Raw genomic sequence first — 25184 nt, forward strand, 5'->3', positions numbered from 1 at the left:
ACTCTAGCAGCCGATGGTGGGTTTGCTTAAAGATAGAACTGTAAATGAATAAAGGAGTGAGTGAGACGTTTTATTTTTTCCCACCCAGCCCTGTTACCCTTTGAGTCAGTGCGAATCATCAATTATTGATAGCGCACACAGTGAGGGTGAGGAGGTAGCCAGCAGGGGAGGGTGGAGAGTAGGAGAACGTCAGGAAGGGAAGGAAAGGGACAAATGCAAGGAAAGGAAAATGCAGAAATAAGCTTTGCACATATGTCATAATCTCAAGTGACGCAGATTACTTTTTAAAGAGCAAGTCACCCCCAAATAAACTTTTTCCCCCTGATAAACTAAATAAACGAGTGTCTAATCGTGCTGCAGACACGTGTAGTCAATAGTTTTGCACTTTAGTGCATTTTAGTTAAAATTTTAATTTTCTGCCTAAAACTGTCAGTGTTGTGCCATTGTCAGGTAAAACCTCTGCACTGTATTTGAATTTAAATCTGCCACCGCTATTGGCTAAGAGGTATGCTATGATGTAAACTGGTACATTATGATGTCACAATGCTGTGGTGAGCCTGTGTGTATTTGTTAGCGGCTCCGCCCTCTCGGTCTGCCAGGCAACAGCATTAGTTGCATTTTTTAAACATGAAGTGAGAGTGGAGTTAGACTCTGGTAGGGGGTGTCTTGCTCTTTAAAGGACTGAAAAACCATTTTTTGTTATTATTTCGTATTATAATTGGTCACTCTGAGTTTTTCGAGTTTTTCATGCAGGTTCAACGTGAAAATGGCCTTCTACATCCATCTCCTGTGTTTGCATCTGACAGAAAATAGAAGTTAAAGTGCTCGGATTTGAAAATCCTCACATATCTATGTCACACTGTGAATTTGCATTCACGGCCTCGCTCATCTTGGCTTGCTCCGGCCCACAGGACGGCAGGAAAACGTACATCGGAGAAACAGGACGCCAACTCAACACACGAAAGACAGAACATCAAAAGGAGGGTGGGAAAGAAACAAAACAAAGGCACACAAGAGCAGCAAAACGGGAAGTGGGAAGTTCAATGAAATCATCAGCGGTGACGGACCACTGCACGAGGAAAAATCACGTAATGGATAGGGACAGCACACATATCATGAATACAGAACAACAAAAATACATCTCAGCCGAAGGTAAAACATCTAATTACTGCGCTGTGTTGAATAAGAAAAAAGAAGATTATTATGAATCAACACACAGAACGAATACAGAAGAGTTCCACAGGAAGGCTTTTTTTGCAGCGAGGAGAGAGAGAGAGAGAGAGAGAGAGAGAGAGAGAGAGAGAGAGAGAGAGAGAGAGAGAGAGAGAGAGAGAGAGAGAGAGAGAGAGAGTGGATAGTGTCTTGGTGATAGTGACTTTGCAACATGGCTAAACCAATCAGAAGCGAGCTGTGTGCATCTTATTAGTAATAATGAGTAATCCAGCTGTTTTCAGCCCAACTCTGCACTAGCAAACTGTTGCATTTCAGAACAGGAGCATCATAAGTGACCCAATGACTCATAAGGCATTGATTTACTCTAGAGCACACTGCGAATGTATTGAATAAATAAGTAAACCACACCTTTATCAATTATTTGTTCATAACATTTAAGTCATCTCAAGAACATCGCCAGAGTCTGCCCCATTCTCTCTCAGGCCAACACGGAGACGATGATGCATGCTTTCATCACCAGTAGAATTGACTACTGCAATGCCCTGCTTTCAGGGTCTTCCCAAAAAAAGTACTTCAGGACTACAACTTTTACAAAACTCGGCAGCTCATGTCCTGACGAAGACCAGGAAGCAGGAGCACATCACCCCGGTTTTAGAATCACTGCATTGGCATGTTTCAGGGGCGATTTTAAGATACTTTTAATGGTTTTTAGGTGTCTTGATGGTATTAGCCTGTCTTATCTCTCACAACTGCTTTTACCATATGCACCCTCGCGGTCCCTGCGCTCCTCTGGCAGCCGTCTCCTTGTCGTTCCTAAAGTCAGGACTCACACTCACAGCGAGGCGTCTTATAGTTATTACGGCCCTCGCCTCTGGAACGGGCTGCCGGAGGATCTCAGGGCCGCAGAGAACGTTCATGTTTTTAAGAACAGGCACAAGACCCACCTTTTTAGTTTAGCTTTTAACTGATTACTATTTATTGCATTGCTTGTTTTACTTATTTATTTTAATTACTGTTTTGTTACACATCTATGTTGTTTTATTTCTAAAATCACATTTTATTGGATATTTTACTATCCACATTAGCTCTTGTTATTTTACATGTTACCTATTTTAATCCTTCCAGTGTTTCCTCTGTGGAGCCCTCTGCCTCGGGACTGGTGGTCGGTGGCGGCGGCTGGGGCGCTCCTAGGGTAGTGCCCAGGTAGTGGTAGGGGTTACCACCCTCCCTCCCAGGGGGCCTTGGTTTGGTGTCTTGGCTGCTGCCTTGGATCTGCTGCTGTCGAGGCAGATGGCTCCCTTGATGGCGTGTCTTTCATTACCTGTCCAATCTGAGCTCAGCCTAGTGTTTACTGTGGTCTTTTATTGGGTTATGTGTACGAGTGTGTGTGTGTGTGTGTGTGTGTGTGTGTGTGCGGCTGGGAATGATTTGTGGATTGGGGGTGTCATAATTGTTTTAAGTGTGGGAAAGGGAGGGAATGTGGGTTATATGGGTCATTTTAACCTGTTGAGCACTTTGTGTTGCTTCCTGTGCATGAAACGTGCTTTATAAATAAAGTTTGATTTGATTTGAAATCTTTTTTGGACATAATAAAGCACTAAAAGCTAATAATAAAAGTTGAACTAAAAGTGTCAATGTGTTGATCACACATGGGAGTGACACTAATACATAGTGTCTTCATTAAGTGAAAGTAAAAGCAAAACTATTTCAAGACCCTTAACATGTGACTTTTTCACATGCTTTTTCATCTTTGACCTTGGAAAATAATCCAAGTGAGCAGCTAAACGACAGAATACAAGTTTTAAAAATTACATGGCATAACGGTATAAAAACACAGATAAGATGTCCAGTGGAAAATATGAACAGAAGTATGAGCAAACTAACTAATGTAATGGAAATTACAAAAATGAATATATATTTACAGTACAGTGCATAATAAATAGTAAAAAATATATAAATAAAAAAACAATCAGGAGTCGTCTTACGGTCATGATATTTTGGTGTCAATCAAAAAAAGCGTTTTTATAATTTTTAATTCATGTTTATAATCCTGAAAGAAAGTTTCTTGAATTCGCTGTTTTTGAAAGTTTGTAAAATATCTTCTTTTCCCTGAAATCCCATCTGTCAGATATAGATTTGTGACTATTGGTCAACTATTCAAATTCAAAACTCCACTTTCTCTTTTTTAGAGCAGTTTATAGTTGGAGGAACTGCCTGTTATGACTCTTTTCATTGGCTTCTAGTAACGTTACTCAAAATTCGCGGAGTGCTGATTGGTTAGATTTCCAAAAAAATGTCATGTAGCTCCGCCTTCATTTATTGCGTGTAACGTACCCCGCGGAAGTTGATCTGATGAGAAAAAAAAAGATTTTAAGACAGTTGAAGCTGGGTGAAAGGCGAAAAGACTAATATTTCCCTCTGGCGGCTCGGTAGCCGGTTGCAGACACAAAACAACGGTAGGATGTAGGTTTATAAAGAATTAAATTAAAGCTATGCAGAAACACTCGAAGTTAGCTCGTGAGAGCATGGCTAGCTAGCATTATAGCATCGGAATCTAGCTGCCTTTACAAGGTTCGTTTGAACATTGCTTTTAAATTAAACTTGGACTTTTTCAAACACAGACCGAATATTCCCCACTCGGCACTTATTTATTGTTTGCTATCGATTCCCAATTTCGTTTAACTTAACGCACATATTGTTTACTAAGCTGCACGATGTTTTATTCTCATGTTATGTCAAATACATGTAACGCAACAAGTCTGGGTATAGCTTTTAAAGAGGGTAATGCGTAAACGGGGAGCTGTTTGGGCGCAGCGTCGTGGTTTTATGATGCGTGTGTTGTCATCAGTAAACGGTGTGTTGCAGGATAATGTTGGGGTGCGGCATGCTGGAGCAGCACAGGCTGGCTATTCGGAAAAGCTCTTATGCTCTGTGCAAGCAGCTGATGGTGGATGAGGCGCTCGTACAGTCGCTGCTGGCAGACAACATCCTAACTGAGAGCATGGCAGAGACTATCTTGGTATGTGAGCAACTAAACAGAGGCTCTATCTGCCTCTCGAGTTTGCTTCCTGGTGTGTTACAATTATTAACTGGTTAATAGGACTTTTTGAACACACTGGATGTGATTATTTCACACATCTGATGCAATAATGTGATTATTCAAACATAATCTACGTAATAGAGATCAACCGATATGTTTTTACTACAGATGCAGATATGTAGGTCAGCTGATGGCCATTGCCATCTTATTTGCATGCTAGAATGTCACTAATAACAACTGATATACAACATCACTGAACCCGAATCAGCTTTTAAACACTGAATTTAAGACTCTTGAATCTTATTGTTGCGCACTACTCAGTGTTAAATTCAAGCACTTCTCCAAAGTTAATCAAATGAATAAACAGACCAAGACTTAAGTAAACAAAACAGGTAAATAAAAATAAATGTCAGCTGAAAATATTGCATTATGTCATTTATTAAACAGGTTTTTTAGTAACATTCATTTAAACAAAATTTGACAGCAGCACTGGGATGCCTGCAGATGTGCCTGACTTTAAATTGGCTCTAGTATTTTGACCAATGAGATGTATTAAAAAATGATGAACATCGGCCCAGTATATTCTACTCCTACTGTGTATGTTAGTGTTTAAATAAAATAAAAAATCCAACATCTGGAAAAACAAGTCATGTGAAAGAAAAAATAAATAAAACGAAGCAAATTAACAGACTCATTTATCAAAATGTGCACCCAAATGGATAGGAAGACATTAGTGAATAATGTAACAAAGTCTGTTATTTGTAATTATATTTTAAGATAGATAGATAGATAGATAGATGATAGCAGGGATGTGTATTTTTGAAATTCTGGCGATATACGTATCACGATACAGGGGAGACGATATGATATATCACGATATATTGCGATACATTCAGTCAGACGTTACAAGCAATTTTTTTACTGAGTTTATTGTAAGAATGTTCAATAAACAGTCCAAACTGATACGTAACATGTTTAACGTGAGGTATCTGAACCATGATGGAGGGATTTCAATGGTAGAAACAAAACCCGTTGCACACTGCTGCCAACTAGCGGGTGGCGATTGAATTGCACAAAACGAAAGAAAATACACAAATGTTTGCATGTAAATTCTTTCAAGAATTAGATGCGCGGCTTTTGAATATCGATGTAATAATCGCAGGAAAAAATATCACGATATATTGCCATATCGATATTTTCTTACATCCCTAATAGATGGATAGATAGATATGGATCAAATGCAGCTACATCATTCAAATATGTTAAAATGAATAATGAAGCTAATTAATTTCTAAAACTTAACCTGTTCAAAAATTAAATTAACTACAAAATATCATATAAACTGCTAACAGACCAAACTTTTATAGCATGAAGAGTGAGGTTTAGTTGTAAATTGTAATGACCTCTAGCAGTGAAACAGTGTTGAAAAGTATAAGAAGCACAAACGATTCAGTTCCTCATCAGTTGTTTACCCTACATCTTATTCGTTTCTTCTGACTTTAGGCTGAACCAACGTCTCAGAAACGCAGCTTTCATTTGACTCTTCTCCTGCCAAAGCGAGGACCCAGAGCCTTCAGCAGCTTCTGCTCCGCACTCCGAGTAACGGAGCAGCAGCACCTGTGTGACCTGCTTACACAAGAGCTCGAGAAGGACGACAGAGAGACTCATGTGGATGTGAGTATGTGTCTTGCTGTTAATCAGCATACGTTTCTGCAAAAAAACAAACAAAAAAAATTAACCTTAAGTCTAAAGTTTTCATCGCAGAAATGCTTTACGACTGAGTTTTCTGCTCGTAGAGTTTTCAGCCTGAGAAAGAGCCAGAGAGAAAGGCAGGGCCACTGGAGAGAAAGGTGAGCGAAGAGCAAAAAATCTAGTAAAACATCACAAGATTAAAACTGACATTCCTTCTTGAAGAACGTCATGGTGTATCCTATTATGCTAGACAGCCACATGGCCGACATTGTTCCTTGCTACTTTGCTAGTGTAATGATTTAAATTACATGTTATTTAATGATCCATAAGACGTAGGATTCCATAGGAAATGTGAAATCCACCTTACGGATCTGTGAGGTTATTTAAACCAGAAGGTTGGATCTTTTTAATGCAGGGATTAGATAACCGCTTCGTATTCACTCAGAGACAACAGAAGAGAGAGAGTCAAGTTTAAAAGTTAAGAAGTTTATTACTAAACAAATTAAACTAGACTGACTTTAAGCACTAAATGCATGGTGTAACTAAAGTGGATGAGACGGTGAATGGGATGACGTGTGATGTTGGTCAGAACCAGCAAATCCGAAGCTGCGATTAGTTCTGATGGGAACTGAAGGTGATGTCTTCGCATTAAGCTTTGGTTAGGAGATTCATAATTCGACGCCATTTGCCGGTCTACCTACCCTTCAGGAAGTCCCCTTTAGATCAGGAATGTCAAGGTCCAGCTTGACCTTCTCTGGAATCGAGCCGGTAGGAAAAGCAGCGGTTCCGATCAGTCCAGTCTGTGAGATACTTCCGGGTCGCGACAATTTTTTGGCGTCTGGTGAGACCCGAGCCTGTCTTGATGGTTCAGCTTTTATTCTGAAAGGAACCGTTGCAGCAGTTGGAACAAAAACAAATTTTCCAGCTTGTCGTTGTTCTTTCAGTTGAAGAGGAAAGTTACGGATTGGCCACTCCGACAACTTCTCTGTAACGCTTTGAACCGGCGTTAGAGATGACGTGGGCATAGTTTTATACTTTGGATGTTTTGGTTTATGGTCGAATGAAAAGATGACAGAGTTACCAAACACCATCAAAACCCCGCCTCCATCAGATCTGGCAGATTCTGACCGGATCAGTGGAAGTAATGTGCCATGTCTTTTAATGCTACGTGAAATGAGTCCTGTTGGAACATTTAAAGTCACAGTACCTTTATATTCTATAGGATAATGAAGTAGTTAATATTTTAATTTCACAGATCGGTCGCATCTTATTTGTTGACTAACACTTGGTTGGATTAGCTTTATTAAAATAGAGTTGATTAATTAAAAGAAAAGAGTTCATTCTTCTGCTGAGCTGAAAATAAGCAGGTTAGAGCGAATGCATGAGACCTTGAGACCATATCTCATGCAGACTAGTCCTGTGCAGAGGAGGGGGAAAAACAGCACCGTTACACCAGCACACAATGCTCTGATCATGTGGATTTTGCGTGCTGGATCTGTGCGCTGATGGATAGAATTGCTGGAATAGAATTTAAAGCCGAATGTACTGTTGATATTGGAGATTTTTGATGCAGTCCGATATAATCTGATACATTGTTTTTGGACCGATATCAATATCGGAACGGGACATCGCTAATGTAGAATGATCTAGACTTCAGTAATGTGCTCGTTTTTTTTATTTATTTATTTTTTTGCAGGTGTTTTCATTAGATAGAGAGGAAATGAGTGAAGTGAGAAGCATCTCATCATTCCCTTCAGAGCAGCCAAGTATGCTCAGAGTCGTCATTAACAGGATGGACTCTGGTCAGGGAGGGGGACAGAGACAAGAGAAAGGGATCAGCAGCTAAATGTGTAGCTCTTATTACTCAACCAGAGGCCCTGCTGACAGGAGTTGGTTTAAAATTACCGATCTCACAGTTAATGTTTTCATCTTTTTTTAGTGTCACTCATGTTTAGCAGCTGATGCTGAGTCTTTAACGATTTTACATTTCAGAGAACTGAGAGGTCTCCGCTTCCTCTTCCAACTCAGGAGGAGTCTGCAGTAAAGAGAGCAAGAACACATCATGGTGAGTTTTATCGTCTGTGTTTATGTGTCCAAGGTTGTTAGTGTCTGTTTCCTTGGAGACGACAGAGCAGTGTCTGGACAAGAAGGCTTTATTCCATGTCCAGTTTTAGAAAAGATCGCTTAAAATCTGATTTTATTATCCAAGTTATGCGCATAGTTTTCTTATTCTGCCTCTATTGTAGAGATTACGGTAGGGGCTGGGCTGATGCTGCCCGTCTCTGCATGCCACGCCTCTCCAGTGACTCATTCACAACAATGAAGCACAATGTTTGTTGCCACAGCACAGCTAGCTGGGCTGTTGGTGAGCTTTGCCTTGTGACAGATTCCTGTTTTAAGTTGTGTGTGTTGTCTGTTTGCTGCAGAGTCTATGGAGTATAGTTTGTATGCCGACAGTCCCATCATCAACACTCCCGTTCTCCCGTGCACATCTGACTTTTATTTCTCTCGCCGCCAGCAGGTACACGACCTCTGTTAAGCGTCAGCTCTGCATGATGTTTTACTCTTTTATCCACGGACAATAAGTGAGAATAAACAGATCGTCTGAGAATTTTATCTGTTGGTAAAAAATAGTTTTAGAGAAGTTGGATTTCTTCATATTTGTTTAAATATATACGTTTTTTTCAGTTTGACTCCCTTTTTCCCAGTCTTACAGTATGACGTCTTCTCCTCGAGGCTTGGCCTTGATCATCAGTAACGTGACCTTTGACTCTCGTACTGCTGTCGACCTCGACCGAAGGAAGGGAGGTGAGGTGGATGAAGAGGTCCTCAGGAAGGTTTTCACAGAGCTGGACTACATCGCCAGTGTCCACAGAGACCTTACCGCTCAGGTGAAAATATAGGATTATTGTTTTTTTTTAATTAATTTCTTTTTAGAAAATAAACCTAAAAGGAAAACAAGCTGAAAGAAGAGTAATGGGCTCGACACACGGGAGGCGACATCGCCTCTCCTCCATTCATTTTCAATGAGACAAAGCGATAATCGCGGGTCTCCCTCCTACCAAGCGAAACGTGAAAAACGTGCGTGTGAAATTTTGCGCTCGTGCACGTGTCGTGCACAGGCGACCCAGCGACGCAATCCCCGAAAGTTGAAACATTTTCAACTTTTCATCGCTGTCGCTTGGACGAGAACCAATCAACGGAGGTTTCATTCACTGACCAATGAGCGGACAGGATGCTCCGTGCATCTCCGAGCAAACATGGAGGAGAAGTTGATTATTATTATGCTTTATAGTAAAATCACAAGTAAGATTTCACATAACTCTAGCAGCACCTTGTGAAACATCATATCTACCACTTTATTAACTCTGAACCTCTTAAATATCCTTACCCCCAAATTCCACTACCTCCGCTCCGACACGAACGCCGGAGCAAAATCGGTCCCGTTCTAGTCAATCAGAGCAATTCCACTACTGCGGCCGTGGTCCGACAGTGCGGCGCCGTGCGGCGCCCTCTGTTCCGGCGTCCGGCAAAAATAGAATCGATCCTATTTTCGCCGGACGCCGGAGCACCTCCGCAGTAAATGGACAGAAATCACAACCGCCCAACAGGAAAAGGAGCAAGCACAACTTCCGTTTTTCACAATAAATCGATAAACAAAAGGCTTTTTTTGTTTCATATGCACAGGTTTAACAACTTTTAACCACTATCAATGGCGGCTGAAGTTTAAATGCACAAAAGTAAGCCATATATACAGTTTCCACTATCAAAGTAGTCACACTTTGTTGATCCAAACACTGCTGATCTCTCAACACAAATGATGGGCAGATTAAACTGTTCATTTCGATGCTTCTCCCACACAACGGGTGTTTGGATCTAACTTCCGCGTTTATTGCTCGGACTGTATCGCAAGATCTCGAAAATCCCGCGCATGCTTGTTTGCCCACCTCAGGTCTCCGCACCGGAGCGGAGCTGTTGTAGAGCGGGTACCAGTAAAAATTGAGTTCGGAAGCGAGCGGCTGCGGAAGGCGGGGGCGGACCGGAGCGGAGGTAGTGGAATTTGGGGGACAATTCCCTCCAACCTGACAGCCAAACAAAACAGCAGAAGTTTCGATTTTGCCGGCTTTGCCGCTGGCCGCTGCCGCGCATCACCTCCCGTGTGTCAGGTAATAAAAGCGACAGCGACAAATTTCGCGGTCGTTTGTCGCCTCCCGTGTGTCGAGCCCGTAAGTTGTGTATCTTGAACTTGAAGATGGTTTTATGGGCGTATATATTTTAGTACGGTTGGTGAATTGATGCAGCAAAATGTTGTTTGTTCTGCCTGGTTTACCTGCTTTGCTGCTCAAAGCAAAAACACCTTTAGCTAAGTCTGAGTGTGTTTCAGCAACACTTCTCTTTATTTGTGTGCAGGAAATGAGGGAGTGCATGGAGGCGTTCTGCAGGAAGCCAGAGCACCGGACTTTGAGCAGCTGTGTGGTGTGTCTGCTCTCCCACGGAGTGGAAGGAGCCGTGTATGGTACTGACGGGCAGCTTCTTCAGGTGAGTGTTGGTTTTTTCATCAATAAGTGTCTTTTAAGAGGGAATAAATGTGTTTTATGACATTATTACTTGGTCTCTTTCAGCTGGACTGGGTGTTTGAGGCCTTTGACAACGCACGCTGTCCGCTGCTTCAAAACAAACCAAAGATGTTTTTCATCCAGGCCTGCAGAGGAGGTAAAGATACCGATAATGTAAATGTGTGTTTGTAAACAGTTCAGGTCAGAGCAGGAATGAAGTTTAATCGTTAATCTTCTGCAGGGTGTCCGCGGGTCCTTAAAAAGTCTTAAATTAGCTTTTACAAATTTAAGGCCTTAAAAATCCTTAAAAATGACAAATAATCCTTAAATAGAGTTTCCAAAGGTCTTAAAACACCAAAGACCCAATAAACAAGATTCTGTTATTTCTGTAAAATTTTCATGAATTTCTAGTTGGTGTTCAGCATTTTTTGTGTATGATGTTAACATAAGTGGAACCGTGCACATTCAGTTGGTTGTGAAAGGGGGCTATTTTTAGATGAGCACATTAGCTGGTTGAGCTAGCGGGAGCTTGCGCCATGGGGAAGTGCAAGTTTAATGGTGACTGGATGGCTAATCCCACGTTCGCGACGTGGTTTGCACCGGTTCCAGGCAATAGCAGGAAATTATAGCTTGAATTTAATTTAAAAAATCTGTTAAATTTGGTCAAAGTGGCCGTAAAAAAGGTCTTAAAAAGTCTTAAATTTGGCTCCCTTAAACCTGCAGATACCCTGATTTCTTAACAGTTTATGGAGGAGCTTTAATAATCCCTATTTAGCATTTTATCAGCCCTCCATCAGCTGTTCAGCTCAAAAATGTCACATCTCTTTGTCCTGTTCTTCCTGATGATGCTCTGGACCAGAGGGTACACTGATCACTTCCTGTCGGACTAACAGGCCTAAAAGGCTGTTTTTATCTTGCAGGTTTTTACGTTGCATGTCTAATCTAATTCATTAAACTTCATCATAATGAACAGTACAGTGTAATTCTATAACTGTGAGCACATTTCAGGTAGATGTTTCAGACAGATCCAAAGGTTCGATTCTAATGAGACGAACTTCAGCTTTATGTCACATTTAAACGTGAGCGCTACGTTGGTCCCTTTTGTCCCTCAGAAGAGCTGGACTGTGGCGTAGAGCAGATAGACGGGCCGGGGAGGACCCTCTCACCAAGCTGCGAGCAGCGGGATGCTGGGAGGGAGGAAGCGGGGGATGCAGACTCCACTCAGATAGGGGACATGAGGAGACCCAGGATTAAGTTGCCCCAGAGGTCAGACATGATCTGTGGCTTCGCATCCCTCAAAGGTCAGAGAATTTGTAAGTTTTGAGTTTTTGTGTAATGAGAAATGAAAAGATATTGGTGTAATACAGGAAATCTGAAATGTACCTGTCCTGTAGTTTTACTTAATCAAGCAAAAGCTTTTTCTATTTTAAAAAATACAAAGTTTGATGCATTTAGAAAAAGCAGATGATTTAAGCTTCCACCTCCCTCCAAACAAAGCCAAGAAAAGCTGCCCCCCCCCGGTGGATTTGGCGTTGCTGCAGTGTTTTAGTAACGTGTTTAAAGCGATAGCAAAATCGCTCCTTTTGGAACACCTTTGATAGTATTTTATTAATTATTTCAAAGGAAATGTCCTTCTTAGTCACGTTTTCCTGTTTCCTGTATTAGTTTTGCAGGATTTGTTCAAAATGAAATGAAAGAAAAGGTGCTGGAAATTCCTGATGGCATTTTTTTCTGTTTACTACTCCACACTTGTGCATTTGGTCTTACACGTTTGGTCGTGTTTCCACTGCAGAAGTTACGGAAAACTTCTGGGAAGTCGAGAAGGTGACAGGATAAGTACACTGGCTCGTCCTCTCAGATGTTGTTTCTAAGTACAAAACGGTCCGTTTCAGGACTTTGCAAAGACATGAGCGTATGGCGACCGCTTCAGTTGTGAGTGACGTCACTGATCAGCGCCAACAGGCATCCACGGACATTAATAACATTACAAGTTTCATTCTGTCAAAGTCCGCCTTACTTTAATCTATCTGGGGGGGTGGGGGGGTGGAAGTGTGATGTAAAAAGTGGCGTTCTTTGACCAGAAGACGTGCTGGTTTTTACAGTGCTCTGTGAGATCACAAACGGTATAAATTAGAGCATTTAATGTTTACATCTGCTGATGTCATTTCCTACCTAAATACATCCAGTCAGCATGAGCTATACACAAGTCCCACCCAGCGACTCTACCAGACCTCTCTGAGTACATACTAGGGGTTGTCGACTAGTCGACCTCACTGCTCTGTAGCGACTTTTTATGTCTTTCATCGACTAGTCGCTGTCACGTGATAATGACCGACAAGATGCAGTCCTCGGAAAAGACAGCAGGTGACGAGCCCCTGCGCGTTAGGACGCGACGCGCTGTGCCAGCGCGTCGGTATCTGACGCCTGCGATAAAACGGACATTTAACCAAACTGTGACATTTACTCTCTTGCAATTTAACATTCCCCTCACCCCATCCTAACCTTAACCAGCTTGCGCATGCAGAGCTCTGATCGTTGATGCGCTCCAGACATCTGCGTCCTGAGCACGGCCACAGTAACATCAAATTAGGTGTCACCACCTCAAAAACAAATTAAACACGCGATCGTTCATGTCGGCTCATTTCCTTTTATGTTTTCTGTCTTTTATTTGTGCCTGATGCGTTTTGCTGCTGCGGAGTGGAGCGCATCACCTGTTTTGTCCTCCGGTGACGCACCTCACAGGTGCGGTCGGCGCGCACTCCGCTGTTCTTGCGGTCGGTAGATCTTTTAGAACTGCAGTTCAAAGGTAACTCATAAGGTGAATATATATGAACCCAGGTAGCAGTTTCTCTTTAGGATTGAGAGGAGATGCAGGAAGATAATAAACAGGCAGGACAGAAAAATAGTCAAATAAAAACAAGTTAGTTTTTGCACCTGCTGGTTGCAACAAACAGACACCATTGAAGGTAATCAGAAGTGAGGAACAGAAAATGAAATAATTATTTTAATGTTTAGAGCAGCAGGAACGCCGAGAGGCTGCAGGCGCATCAGTGAGTTTGCGGGAGAAGGCTGAAGCAAGATGCAGAAACTACCGTTGTTAAAAGAGATGTGTTTAACTTAGAAAATGTGGGCGCAATTTTAATTGTCAAAAACTCCAGCGAACCAACCCGCCTCAGGTGTATGACGTCATCAATGACTAGTCGAAGTCGACTCGATTTTCATTACTTGACTATCGACTTTAAAAAAAAAATTGAGTCATGCAGCCCCAAGTACATACCCCAGTTCAGGTTTGTTCCTGAGATGGCCTAAAACTACAGAGAATTCCATCTTTCAGTTCTTTTAAAAACACATAAAAGGTTTAATTACCTGCAACGTTTCGTTTGCGGCTGCAAACATCATCAGGCTGACGCCGATGGTGGCGTCACTTCCTTCGTTTATCTGCAGGCAGCAGAGGACGTTGTCGCCCTCTGCTGCCCGCTCTCCCCTCTCCGATGATGCAGTCCCTGTTCATGGTCCCACATCCACGTCTCCATATCTCGATAGCTTCTTTTATCCATCTTTTGTATTTCTGTTGTTGTTTGTTGTTTTCCTTAGAAAAAAACAACCAAAGCAAAGAACCAGAAACCCAGAAAGACAAGAACCAAAACCAGCGATAACCCTACCATACATCAAAGGCATAACGGAAAAAATAAGAGCAACAATGAAAAAACACAACATAAACACACCAAGAAAACCATACACAGCAGTTAGAAACAGACTAGTACACCCAAAAGACAAGATACCAGCTGGACTTAAACGTGGAGTCGTTTACGAAATCCCATGCAAACTCTGCAATAAAACATGCATAGGAGAAACCGGACGCCAACTCAACACACGAACAATAGAACATAGAAAGGAGTGCAAGAAAGAGGCAAGTCGAAAACACACGAGAACAGCAAAAGAAGAAGCAGAAAGCACAATAAAGAAGTCAGCCGTAACAGATCACTGCACAGGAGAAAACCATGTAATGGACTGGGACAACACAAGGATCATAAACACCGAACAACAGAAATACAAAAGATGGATAAAAGAAGCTATCGAGATATGGAGACGTGGATGTGGGACCATGAACAGGGACGATGGAGTTTACTCGTTGGATCGGGCATGGGACTGCATCGTCGGAGAGGGGAGAGCGGGCAGCAGAGGGCGACAACGTCCTCTGCTGCCCGCAGATAAACGAAGGAAGTGACGCGCCACCATCGGCGTCAGCCTGATGATGTTTGCAGCCGCAAACGAAACGTTGCAGGTAATTAAACCTTTTTTTTGTTTTACAAAGAACTGAAAGATGGAATTTGAAACTAAACACAGCAAGAACTCACCAAAGAACTACAGAGAATGTCTGGTGAAATTACCCAGAAGTTCCAATAGTAGAAACGGGCCTTGTTGGTATAACTCTTATGTCTGTAATGTTTTTTCCCTTCTGGACGTATTGAGTTCTCACTGTTTAGTCTTTGGCTCCTTAAGGTACGGCAGCCATGCGAAACACCAAGAGAGGGTCCTGGTTTATCCAGGAACTCAACGCAGCACTCCGCCTTCATTCCAAAGACACACACCTCGCAGACATTCTTGTTCAGGTGGAATATTCTTCTTCTGCTTTTATATTCTGGAAGCCTGTTTTTATTCATTAAAAGTAAAAGCTTACAATCCTTTCTGTCTTCAATATCCGTCTCCAGGTCAACAGACGCATCAAAGAGAGGGAGGGTTACGCCCCGGGCACCGCCCACCATCGCTGTAAAGAGATGTCAGAGTTCACCAGCTCACTCTGCAAACACCTGTACCTGTTCCCCAAGTACCAGCCTCAGTACTGATACGCAACAGAGCACTTTAGAGGAACACACCGAGCATTCCTCACACTGGAACCGTTCAGTAAAGGGCGGCACAACAGCTCATCTCACAGCAATTACTGCCACAAACTCACATAACACACACACACACACACACACACACACACACACACACACACACACACACACAGGTCTTCAAAGGAAACAGGAGTGTTTGTGTTATATGTATTCTGCATGACACACACACACGGATTTCTCTGTGTATGCCAGTTTTGGTGTTTTTATGTGGATCCTCGTCCATTCCAGCTGCACAACGTCTCCTTTTAACGTGCATTTTTTACACAGATCTATTTTTGTGGTTCGTTTTTGTATCAAGTTGGTTTTAAAAGACTTTTTTAAGCCGATGTTTTTATTTGTACATGTCTGTAGTTTTTACTGTGTCGACAGGCAGAGGGCAGCACCACAGAGACAAACGCCTTTCATCACCTCACAGTCATCCAAGTTATTCATGAATTATTCATCTTGATTGTTACGACAGCAGACGGCCATAAAGCAGACCAAACCGAAGCAAGTCAAAACTTTATTTTGTTTCCTCTGTGAGGGGAAAACACTTACAGGGCGTCTTCAAAAGAAAGTTTTCAACATTTTAATCAGTCGTTTAGTTTTAGAAATACTCCGTCAGGTTTTAATTTTACAACAACACCCACTTATGTTCCGCAGGCTTTTCCTGTCCCTTACGGGGTGGTGGGCTGGAACGTGGTGCTACTCGTGAGTCGTTCAGCTACATTATTCTCTGCTTTTATAGCATTTGACTCTGACAGAGGGATATATTTAGTGTCATAGTGTATCCTACTGTACCGATAGTAAATATAAAGCACGTCTTCCATAAATAACATGCAGTTACAGCGTCCTGTGCCATGGTCAGATAAATAATTAGATTAAAGCGATATTTGATCCCTTAAAAGGAACTCCGGCGAAGAGGACGTGTATGCCCTAATAAGCCACAAGTTTTCTGTTGTACCAAAAAATGTTGTTAGAAACACACAAAATATTGCTGTTTATTTATGAATCTGTAGTATTTAGTACTTTTTTTTTTTTACATACGTAGGACGCCATGTTGTCCACACACAACGCACTCTGGGGGCGATGACGTATATTGGTTGCTCTTGGAAGAATAGCTATTGACGCTAGAGTTTGTTTACCCGCTCACCGTATTAATAAGTAAAATGCCGCATTGTGCTGCTTTTGGATGTAATTTCCAGTCGGGGCAACAAGAGGAGTGATGTGAGTTTACACACATCCGCGGCTGTGTTCCCAACAGTTTTCTCCTGATGCGTTTGAGGCTTGTATTCGACTACAACTACTTAAAGAGCTCACCGGAGCGGCTGGGTATAAGAGAAGGCGGAAACTAAATGCTGTACCGACCGTTTTCCCACACAAGGAGCCTAAACGCCCTCGGAGAGACAAGAGACGCTGGACGCTCTCCTGAGCCGACAACCCGTTCCTGCAGCTGCCGCTTCTGTCACGTTCAGCGAACCATCGGACACGCCACTCGTGTCACGGATGACGATGAACATTCACCTCTCCCGTCATTAAAACAAGCAGTAAGTGTAGCAATACAGTGTTCTCCAAATATATAATATCTGTAAAAATGATCAAAGTTGTTTCACTGAATATCCTGATCATCCTTGAAGCACACGACAGCTCTGGATGCTAAAATTCTCAAATGATTCATAATTAAATAAGTTTGATCACGCGATAGCTTACCGTTAACTTCTGTTGACAAAAATGTGAGCACCCTCCCTCTCTGTCACCATTTGCCGCACACGCACCACCGGTTTGGTCCTGCTCTCGCTTCATCCCGCCCTTCTTGCTCTTCATGTTGGTGCTCGTTTTGTGAAACATCATCAGTGATGTTCTCATTAACTCACTGCAAATGACGACTAAAGTCGTCATCTAAACATTTGTTTTTACTGTGTGGGCATCGGAACGAGCCCCCGCACTGAGAGAACAAACATCTCAGCTCTAAAGCCGATCTTCATCCGCGTACGTCACACATCACATGATCAGGAAGCAGGAAAATCCACGTGTTAGGAGATCATTTCGGGCCGTTCCTGTAAAAAAAAGTGAGGCGTGAACCAGAAAAGCTGCTGATCACAATTCAACAACGGATTATGAAAGAACGGATAAAGCTCGAAACGCGCGGATTCTTCCTGATGTAAGAGGTGTCTCTGCTTTGTTTTGGTTGTTTTGGCGTCGACATCATCCTAGCGCGCAGCGTTCTGTGACTCAAAAAAAACCCAGTAAAAACGGCGAGAAACGCTGGCAGTGAATGAGTTAACGTTTAACTCTGGTTCAAGTAGAAAAGGCTGAACAGATGACATGTTGATGTCGCTGAACAGTCCCTACAGGGTACAACCACATGACGTCACTACCCAGAGTGCATTGCAACGCTAACAACAATGGCGACCTATGAGTTAAACTATTCTTAAAAATTTTATAAAAATGAAGACATTAAGAAGATTTTTTACACCGTTTTAATATAACTGATACTAACATTTGTCGTTTAAGAACCACAACGTTTTGTAACCTGGGTTCCTTTTAAGGACTTTTTCTGTGTGAAGCCTATAAATAATTACCCGGTGTTGGGAACTTCTTCTATGGCCACTCTATGAATATATTATAACTGATAACAGCTAGTCCAAGTGCAGCAAAACTGCTATATAGGACATTGAAAGGGCCAAAATTTCTCTTAAAACCACTGTGATGCTTTCATGTTGTATTATTTCTCTGTTAGCCCAGAATTTATAAAATTAGTTCTGACAGCTCTGCTAGCATTGTTAGTAAAGCTTTTAACACCAAAATTATGCTGATTACAACCGAAAGTGTTGTATTAAAGAGGTAGGGCATGCTCTTTAATCAGTATTGGTTGGTAAACCTACAAAATGGCTCTTAAGAATGTTTTAGGAGAATATTAAAAATCAAAAACTTACATCCTAAACTTTTCATCCCAACATTAACGTAAGTATATTCTGCTACGCTGCCCGTGTACTGTTTTCAAATTATAATGCAGATTGTATTTAGGTGTTAAACACCTTTTTGTTTGGTTTTTCTATTACAGTTTTTCTCAATTGCTAAAGCACAATTCCCGTCACATGTAATATTTTCCCTCCTGAGGCAACGGGGGGAAAAGCCTCTGGTGTGCCGTATCCAGACTTGACATGATTCCTCACCTATATCACCACAGGCTAAATCCATGGCTTGCAGCAGATTTACTCTGATGTAGAGCTGTCTATCATACACTTTCCATCTCCAAGAGGGAAAAAAAACTCTTCAATCGGATTCAGGAAAGGCGAGTATGGAGGGAGATACAGGTTCATAAACTGCCCATTGATGATAAACCATTCCCTCACTTGAGCAGCTCAGTGGAAACCGACATTGTCCCACACTATTACATAGGTTGGGATGGGACCCAGCTCTTCACCCTGCTGCTCTTGAACCTGCTGCTCAAATAATGCATCTCTTAGACTGACAAGAAGTCTGAGAAGATGCTGGGTGTTACAAGGCCCCAATGTAACATGATGATGTATAACACCATGGTTGCACAGATTGTGACATTGCCACCTCGTTGACCAGGGACTTCCAACAATGGCCCGCTGTCCAATAATTTTTTGGCCTCTCCTTCTCCTCTTCTGAAGATTGAAGCCTGCTTCATCAACAAAGATGAACTCATGGGATCTGTCCAAGGATTCCAAGTCAAATATTGTCTGTGTAGAAATACAATATAGAATTGTGTAAGTTGTACAGAGTCCGTGCTATGCTGTAGAGTACAATTAGGAATAATGTAAACACTTCCGATTTATATAGATTGCACTCAAGAGTAATGTCTTTCATATAGTGTGTGCTGACAATCTGGATTACTGTAAATGTGTCTGGATGTACACTTACTTGCACATACTGAGCTCGCAGTTCTTTCACCCTTGGCAAGTTGCGCTCAAAAGGTACTCTGTAATTGTGTTTCATTCGCAGCCTGTTACGATTGAGGACACGGTTAATTGTGGAAATTCTCACACTGTCGATTCCCTGGAAGTGTGTTGTCTTGTATCACTCGCTCCTGAATTTCTCTGAGTCGTATTGTGTTGTTTGAAGGACCATGTCCACTATATCGGTCTCCTGCTCCTGAGTGAATATAGCAGTCCTTCCACCCGCTCAAGGCATCCTTGCAATTCTATGAATAGTAGATATGCAGTTACAAAAACATTTATGCAGTGCAATACAGGGATGAATCTAGCAAATGTCTATTGGAACAGCTGCATATACAATGTGGTAGAGTAAACTATACCTGTTCTCTTCTCTGAATGCCCTTACTATGGAGGACACAGAAAATCGGCTCAAACTGGGTCGCACTCTAAGTCCTGTTTCCCTCATTGTCAGCCCATGGACAACAACATGGTCTATGATTGTAGTTCGGATATCATTTGATATTTCCACTCTTTGTCTTGCTCTTCCTCTTCGTTCTCTTTCTTGCCCTCCTCCTCGTCCCCCACCTCGCATACGCACCCGTCCTCGTCCTCACACATGAATTCTTCTATCCACTGTCACACTTTCTCATTCCCACCTTCAACAACCTGTTTGCTCTCTGAACTTGCTTATATTGGTTGTCACATCATCTGAAACAAGTGAAATCGGTTTTCACGGATTGTGTTCAATCAATGACATTTGTGCTCTTGTTATGGGTAAATGTTTGCCACTTGTGTTTACCATTAAGGACGACATGTTCATTAGAATGCAGAATGGGTTTTATGAATGAAAATGTGTTTAGAATTTCGCTAAACCGTGTGAAATGGTTTAAGGTTTTGACAACAGGCTCAACAGTTAGCTTAATGAGTTCAAGCAACTGAGAACTTTCTTCAGTCAATGGATTTTGGTGTTTTAGCAATTGAGAAAAACTGTAAACTCATGAATGATAATGTGACCTATGGCTCATGGAAATTAATGTCAGACACCTGTATGGTGAGATGTGAGTGTATATATATACACACACACACAGACGTGTTGCGATAAAACGAGTCAATAAAAAGTTCCCATTGTAGCCCAGTGCTTCTCCATTATTTTCTCTGATGCCCTCCTGGGATAATTTAACTTTTCAGCACAGCATGTAGGAAATATATTTGATCAATAATTGGGTCATTTCTAAGTACATACTTGGTGACAATGTGCAGTTTTTACTGTTAATCTCTGGAATTATCCATTAAAATGTTTAAAATGAATTAAAGAATGCTCAGTTGTTGAAAAATATTGGCAACTTCATGACATATAACCATAAAAATCTGGTCTAAAACACACGGGGGTGGGTTTAGGCCTCTGGGTGGCACCATATTAGACGCCGTGTTTCCTTCTTCGGCAGCCCGTGAGGACAAAATGCATTTACTGATTTGTAACAAACGGCTACAAAACTTTCACCAATTATAAACGTTGATTTACCCATTTATCTCTTCGCTCGTTGCCAGTGATGACAGGGAGTCTGATGTTGTCATTTTGCTGGAGGTTGTGCTCTCTGGGATTTTTGACCCTAAAGGCCATCCGTTGGTAAAGTGTGACCTCGGTTTTCCACTGGCTGTGGAAACAGTCGCATTACGTAATTGCGGCCTTCCATCGGTGAGCTTCTTCCCAACCGGGAGCAATTCTGAAGCAAAACGGGAGTGAAAGCTCTGATCCCGGAACATTACTGATCCCATGACATCCCAAAATCACGAGAGAATTGCAAAACCAATTGTGATTCCACACGTCCACACACAATAAACAAGAAAAACAGCTGCATGCACAAAAGTCTGGGTTATTTTATGTTCTGTTTACATCGGTTACAGAAGTTCACAGGAAATGACGTACTGCACGTGACCTTTATTGTGAAAGTTTCCGGATGTTCTACACTGCTTTTGTGTCTTACTTCCTTTCTGACTCGATCTAAACTGCGTAATTTGACGTGTTTTGGAAGCGTAGAGCATCAAAAATAGACTAAACGTAATGATGGCGTGCCCTCGCTTCTGGGGCGCGTCCAAAACGTAACATTTAGCTGTTGTGGAAAGGAACTCATCCACTATAACGGTGGCTAATGGCTGCGTAGTACGTTTTGCGGCCGTTTCGCAGCGCTATCACGTGCAGTGGAAGGGAGGGGTTACTCACACAAAAATACTGCCTACTTGCAATGATATAGGCGTACTGCCCCCTACACACTGTCACTTTAAGTTCATGTATTCAGTTGGTCTCTGAAATGTCCCTCACAATGTTTTTTTCGAGGATGACCCAGCGAAACGGAGACACGCACATATCGCAATGGTACGGTGAAATTATCCACTAGTTCGGATAGAGTAGACACTGGCCTAAAGACTTCAAGCCATGACTGCCGGACTGAAGAGTTACACAAAGCAGATGAAAGCCAGATAAATAAACAAGTTATTCTCTACTGCTCAAGACCCGCTATCCAAGATTAAACACCCAAAATGTATGAATATATCAGAAATAAATGACAGACACAGAAAGCCATCAGAATAAATACCAGAGAATCCCAACACCGGCTGCTGGTTGGCGGAACAGTTGCCCAAGACTGCAAAGCCAGACATACAAACGTTTTCATTGCCTGGATCAACTCTGTAGATGAGACTTTGGCATTTCTCGGCCCACAGGCCACATCCGGCCCACGGACCATCTCTGACTGACCCGTGTGAGATTGCTGAATTCAAAAGTAAATGTGTAACTATGACTGTGATGAGTACCCTACATGATATACAAGTACACAACTTTCACTTTGAAGGTTATGTTTCTAAATGATCGTCTAGCCAGGTGTTATCCACAGTGGTAATTATCTACAACAGTTTGTTTTCCCTGCATCAGGAGCAGTATCAGCCAAACTTATGGCCATGTGCAACAATCAGAGCAAATAATATTCTAATAGGATGAAGGGAAATGAATACAGGGCCGTTTACTTGTTGAGAATGCGGTATATTGAGCTTCAGTTTATTCAGGGTACCCAACATGTGCTGGTTGATTGCAATATATAGATCACATCGGCCATAGTTGAGCTGGGAGTCGTAAAAAAATAAATGTGTCCATGTTTGAACAGGTATGAGACTGGCCCTGTTTTATTCTCTAGATACAAAAGAAAGGATTTAAAACTGCTAATCAGAAAAGAAAAGCCTCTCAAGTTCAGCCTGTTTGGGTGTGTTTTTATTTTTTTAGTTCTGTTGAGAAGCTTTAATTCATCTTTGTATAGTCAGGCATCCCAATAACGTGCATCTCTCGCCTCCACCTTCTTTTTTTCACTTTGGTGTTGCTGTGTTACAATGAGGGTGTCCATTAAATATGGCTGAGCAACTGAAATTACATTATGATCAAAAGTTGTCGTCATTACTTTGGTCATTCAGTGTCATCAAGCTTGAACTCATTCATCTGCCGTCTCATTTTCTGGAGTGGATGAAACCGGTATCGTTATTGGAGTACCAGCATCTTCTGCGTGCGAAGAGGTGGTTGGCTCTCTTTGGATCTACGCATATCTCTGAACAAGTATTCCCTGTGACGAAACTGAATAAATCCAGATACAGATCCTCTCATTAATGATCATGCCTTCTTTTGCATATCCTCCTCTGATATTCACTTGTTGCACTTGTTCCAGCCCCAAAACAGGCTATATTTCTCATGCAGCCCCTTGAAAACATGAATTTTCCACCCATGATTTAGAGGTTTAAAGTAACTTTCCTGAGTTTTCTACTTTCAGAAATGATGTATGATTTGTCAGAAATCTGTAAAAGTGATTATCTCATCATATACTGTGATATAATATAAGCAATACGTCTTTTTTTCCTTTTGCTAGCCACGCCCCCTGCCCCGCAGAGCTCCATGCAATAGGAAACTGAGTGCCGACCAGACCTAACCAATAGCGTTAGACTACCGCTTAAATGCTTCAAATTTAAGGAATACCTCGGCTGATGCGGAATCGGTTAACTTTTCATGGACAAGAAAGTCTTTAAAATATAAAAATATGAAAACAGAACATGACGTGAGAATAATACTTGTAAAACAGTGTGTTCAACCATTATGGTGATATTTTGATTTTTACAAGTCTGACTAAAAAAGACACAATGGTCAATTGGCAATTTTTGCAGAGAATTGATTAAAAATCAAGTCTGGTGACACACAGACTTGTTTTATCATAAATAAATGACAAAATGGCCAAGGCTGCACTTAAAATATATTTTCTACATTTTTTATAGTCATCAGTAATTATTGACATCGATCAATGTAAACATTTTTTAATCTATATGCTTTTTTTTCTACATCGTCCAGCCGTGTCCGGACTCTACAGAAAACAAGCAGTTAGCAAATCTACAAAACAAGTTAGCTTAAAACATTATTTCATGGCTCTTAACAACGTTCTAACATAGTACAGCTATAATTAGATTGTGCTGAATTAAAATAATAAAGTGGTTCTTTCACATTGGTCTAAAAACCTCAGCCAATAACACGCCTCGGACCAAAATCAACTATTGGACCATGCGGTTGTCGGTCTCGCCCAACCGCCGCACTTCCCAGGGTCCTCCATTCATTATACACCTGCGTATTTAGCAACTGAACACCACTGGTGAGAGTCCTCTGCTCAAAAATAAAACAGCCAGTTGCTACTACAAACTACCAGAGTCTCAAAAAGAAAAACACCATTTGAAATTATGGAGAACAAAAGACGTTTGGACCTAGAAAACAGCAGCTGGTGTTTAGTGTTCTATCGTTTCCTCTGGCAATGTGGGTTTCCGGTTCCAGTGGATGAGTTCCAGGGAAGATACTCGAGGTGAGGAGGTTCCTTGTTTGCGTTCAAAAGTCAGCTTGTTTGCAGATTTACTATTGCAATTTTAAATAATGAAACAAAAAAGTCGAATCAGGTTCGTGTCCGTTTACACTAAATTACAGTCGGATTCACTAACTTATATAAAATCAAACAAGTCAAACTTACTACATACAAAAGCAGCAAACTGGACCAAATCCTCACTTCAGCAGGATCTTCCTTCCTGAGCAGCACAGAGTGACAGTGGGAAGAAAAGGTCCTTTTGGACAGGAAGAAACCTCCAGCAGAACCAGAACCAGGATGGATGGACTCATTCTGAGAGGACAAGAACGAGACCCAGAGCCTGAAGAGTTGGACCAGTCCCCATTTGTGGTGGAAAAAAAACAGAAAATACATTTACTAGCATCAATAATTAATACAACAAACACAAATAATGGATGTTTACCTACAGTTTTTCCATCATAGTGGATGATTAAACTACTGGGTTAATAAAATATTGATTTAAAACAAATATCTAAACAAATATTCTACAAAACATATAAGTCTGGTTAAATTTATAATAAAGTGAAGATGTGAGCAAAAGAAATCAGATACAGGTCAAAGGTTAATCTGATGAGTCTACAGGCAAACTGTTAAATAAGATAAATAAAATGTTCTTAATGTGTGGACATGAAATCTGATGTTATTTTTAGATCTTAATGCAGCACAAAGACAGAGGAGGAGCGTTCCACTGACAGCTTTTGTTAAATCACGGGACCGTCCCACTCTGATGAAGAATAACATTTCTGAAATCTGATTCTGGTTGTTTATTCAGACCAACTTGCTAAGGTAAGAACACCGATTTAAAATACCAACTAAAACATTTTTACTCTGTAATCAGCAGGTTGACCACATGTTTAGACTCTACTCTTACTGAAGATCAGAAACTAAACAAAAGAAGTAAAAATTATATATATATATATATATATATATATATATATATATATATATATATATATATATATATATATATATATATATACTAAACCTTAATTTTTTTATGTATTTATAAAATAATTAAAGGTGTG

The 25184-nt window shown here is 41.3% G+C and overlaps 1 protein-coding gene across 4 annotated transcripts; it reads left to right on the forward strand.

The window, feature by feature from the left end:
- The first annotated feature begins 3494 nt into the window (after nucleotides 1-3494).
- On the forward strand, nucleotides 3495-15458 carry casp2 (caspase 2, apoptosis-related cysteine peptidase). 4 transcript variants are annotated; one of them, XM_015950176.3, is made up of 12 exons: nucleotides 3495-3629; nucleotides 4039-4192; nucleotides 5717-5887; nucleotides 6010-6063; nucleotides 7898-7970; nucleotides 8332-8426; nucleotides 8614-8796; nucleotides 10316-10444; nucleotides 10528-10618; nucleotides 11574-11774; nucleotides 14965-15074; nucleotides 15174-15458. In XM_015950176.3, exons 2-12 carry the CDS (start codon nucleotides 4043-4045, stop codon nucleotides 15306-15308), a joined length of 1392 nt encoding a protein of 463 aa, XP_015805662.3. In that variant the 5' UTR covers nucleotides 3495-3629; nucleotides 4039-4042; the 3' UTR covers nucleotides 15309-15458. The 4 variants fall into 4 exon arrangements, with proteins under 4 accessions (XP_015805662.3, XP_054597005.2, XP_054597007.2 ...); XM_054741030.2 differs by having other exon boundaries at nucleotides 3528-3636; XM_054741032.2 differs by having other exon boundaries at nucleotides 3528-3636; nucleotides 11574-11762.
- The last annotated feature ends 9726 nt before the right edge of the window (nucleotides 15459-25184 follow it).

This window comes from Nothobranchius furzeri, chromosome 5 (assembly GCF_043380555.1).
Source record: "Nothobranchius furzeri strain GRZ-AD chromosome 5, NfurGRZ-RIMD1, whole genome shotgun sequence".
Taxonomy (NCBI): Eukaryota; Metazoa; Chordata; class Actinopteri; order Cyprinodontiformes; family Nothobranchiidae; genus Nothobranchius; species Nothobranchius furzeri.

Excerpts from the sequence above, each read along its gene's own strand:
- casp2 (XM_054741030.2), top strand. Across the intron at positions 6,064-7,897 it reads CAGGGCCACTGGAGAGAAAG|AGAACTGAGAGGTCTCCGCT; the intron begins GTGAGCGAAGAG and ends TTTACATTTCAG. Across the intron at positions 8,797-10,315 it reads ACAGAGACCTTACCGCTCAG|GAAATGAGGGAGTGCATGGA; the intron begins GTGAAAATATAG and ends ATTTGTGTGCAG.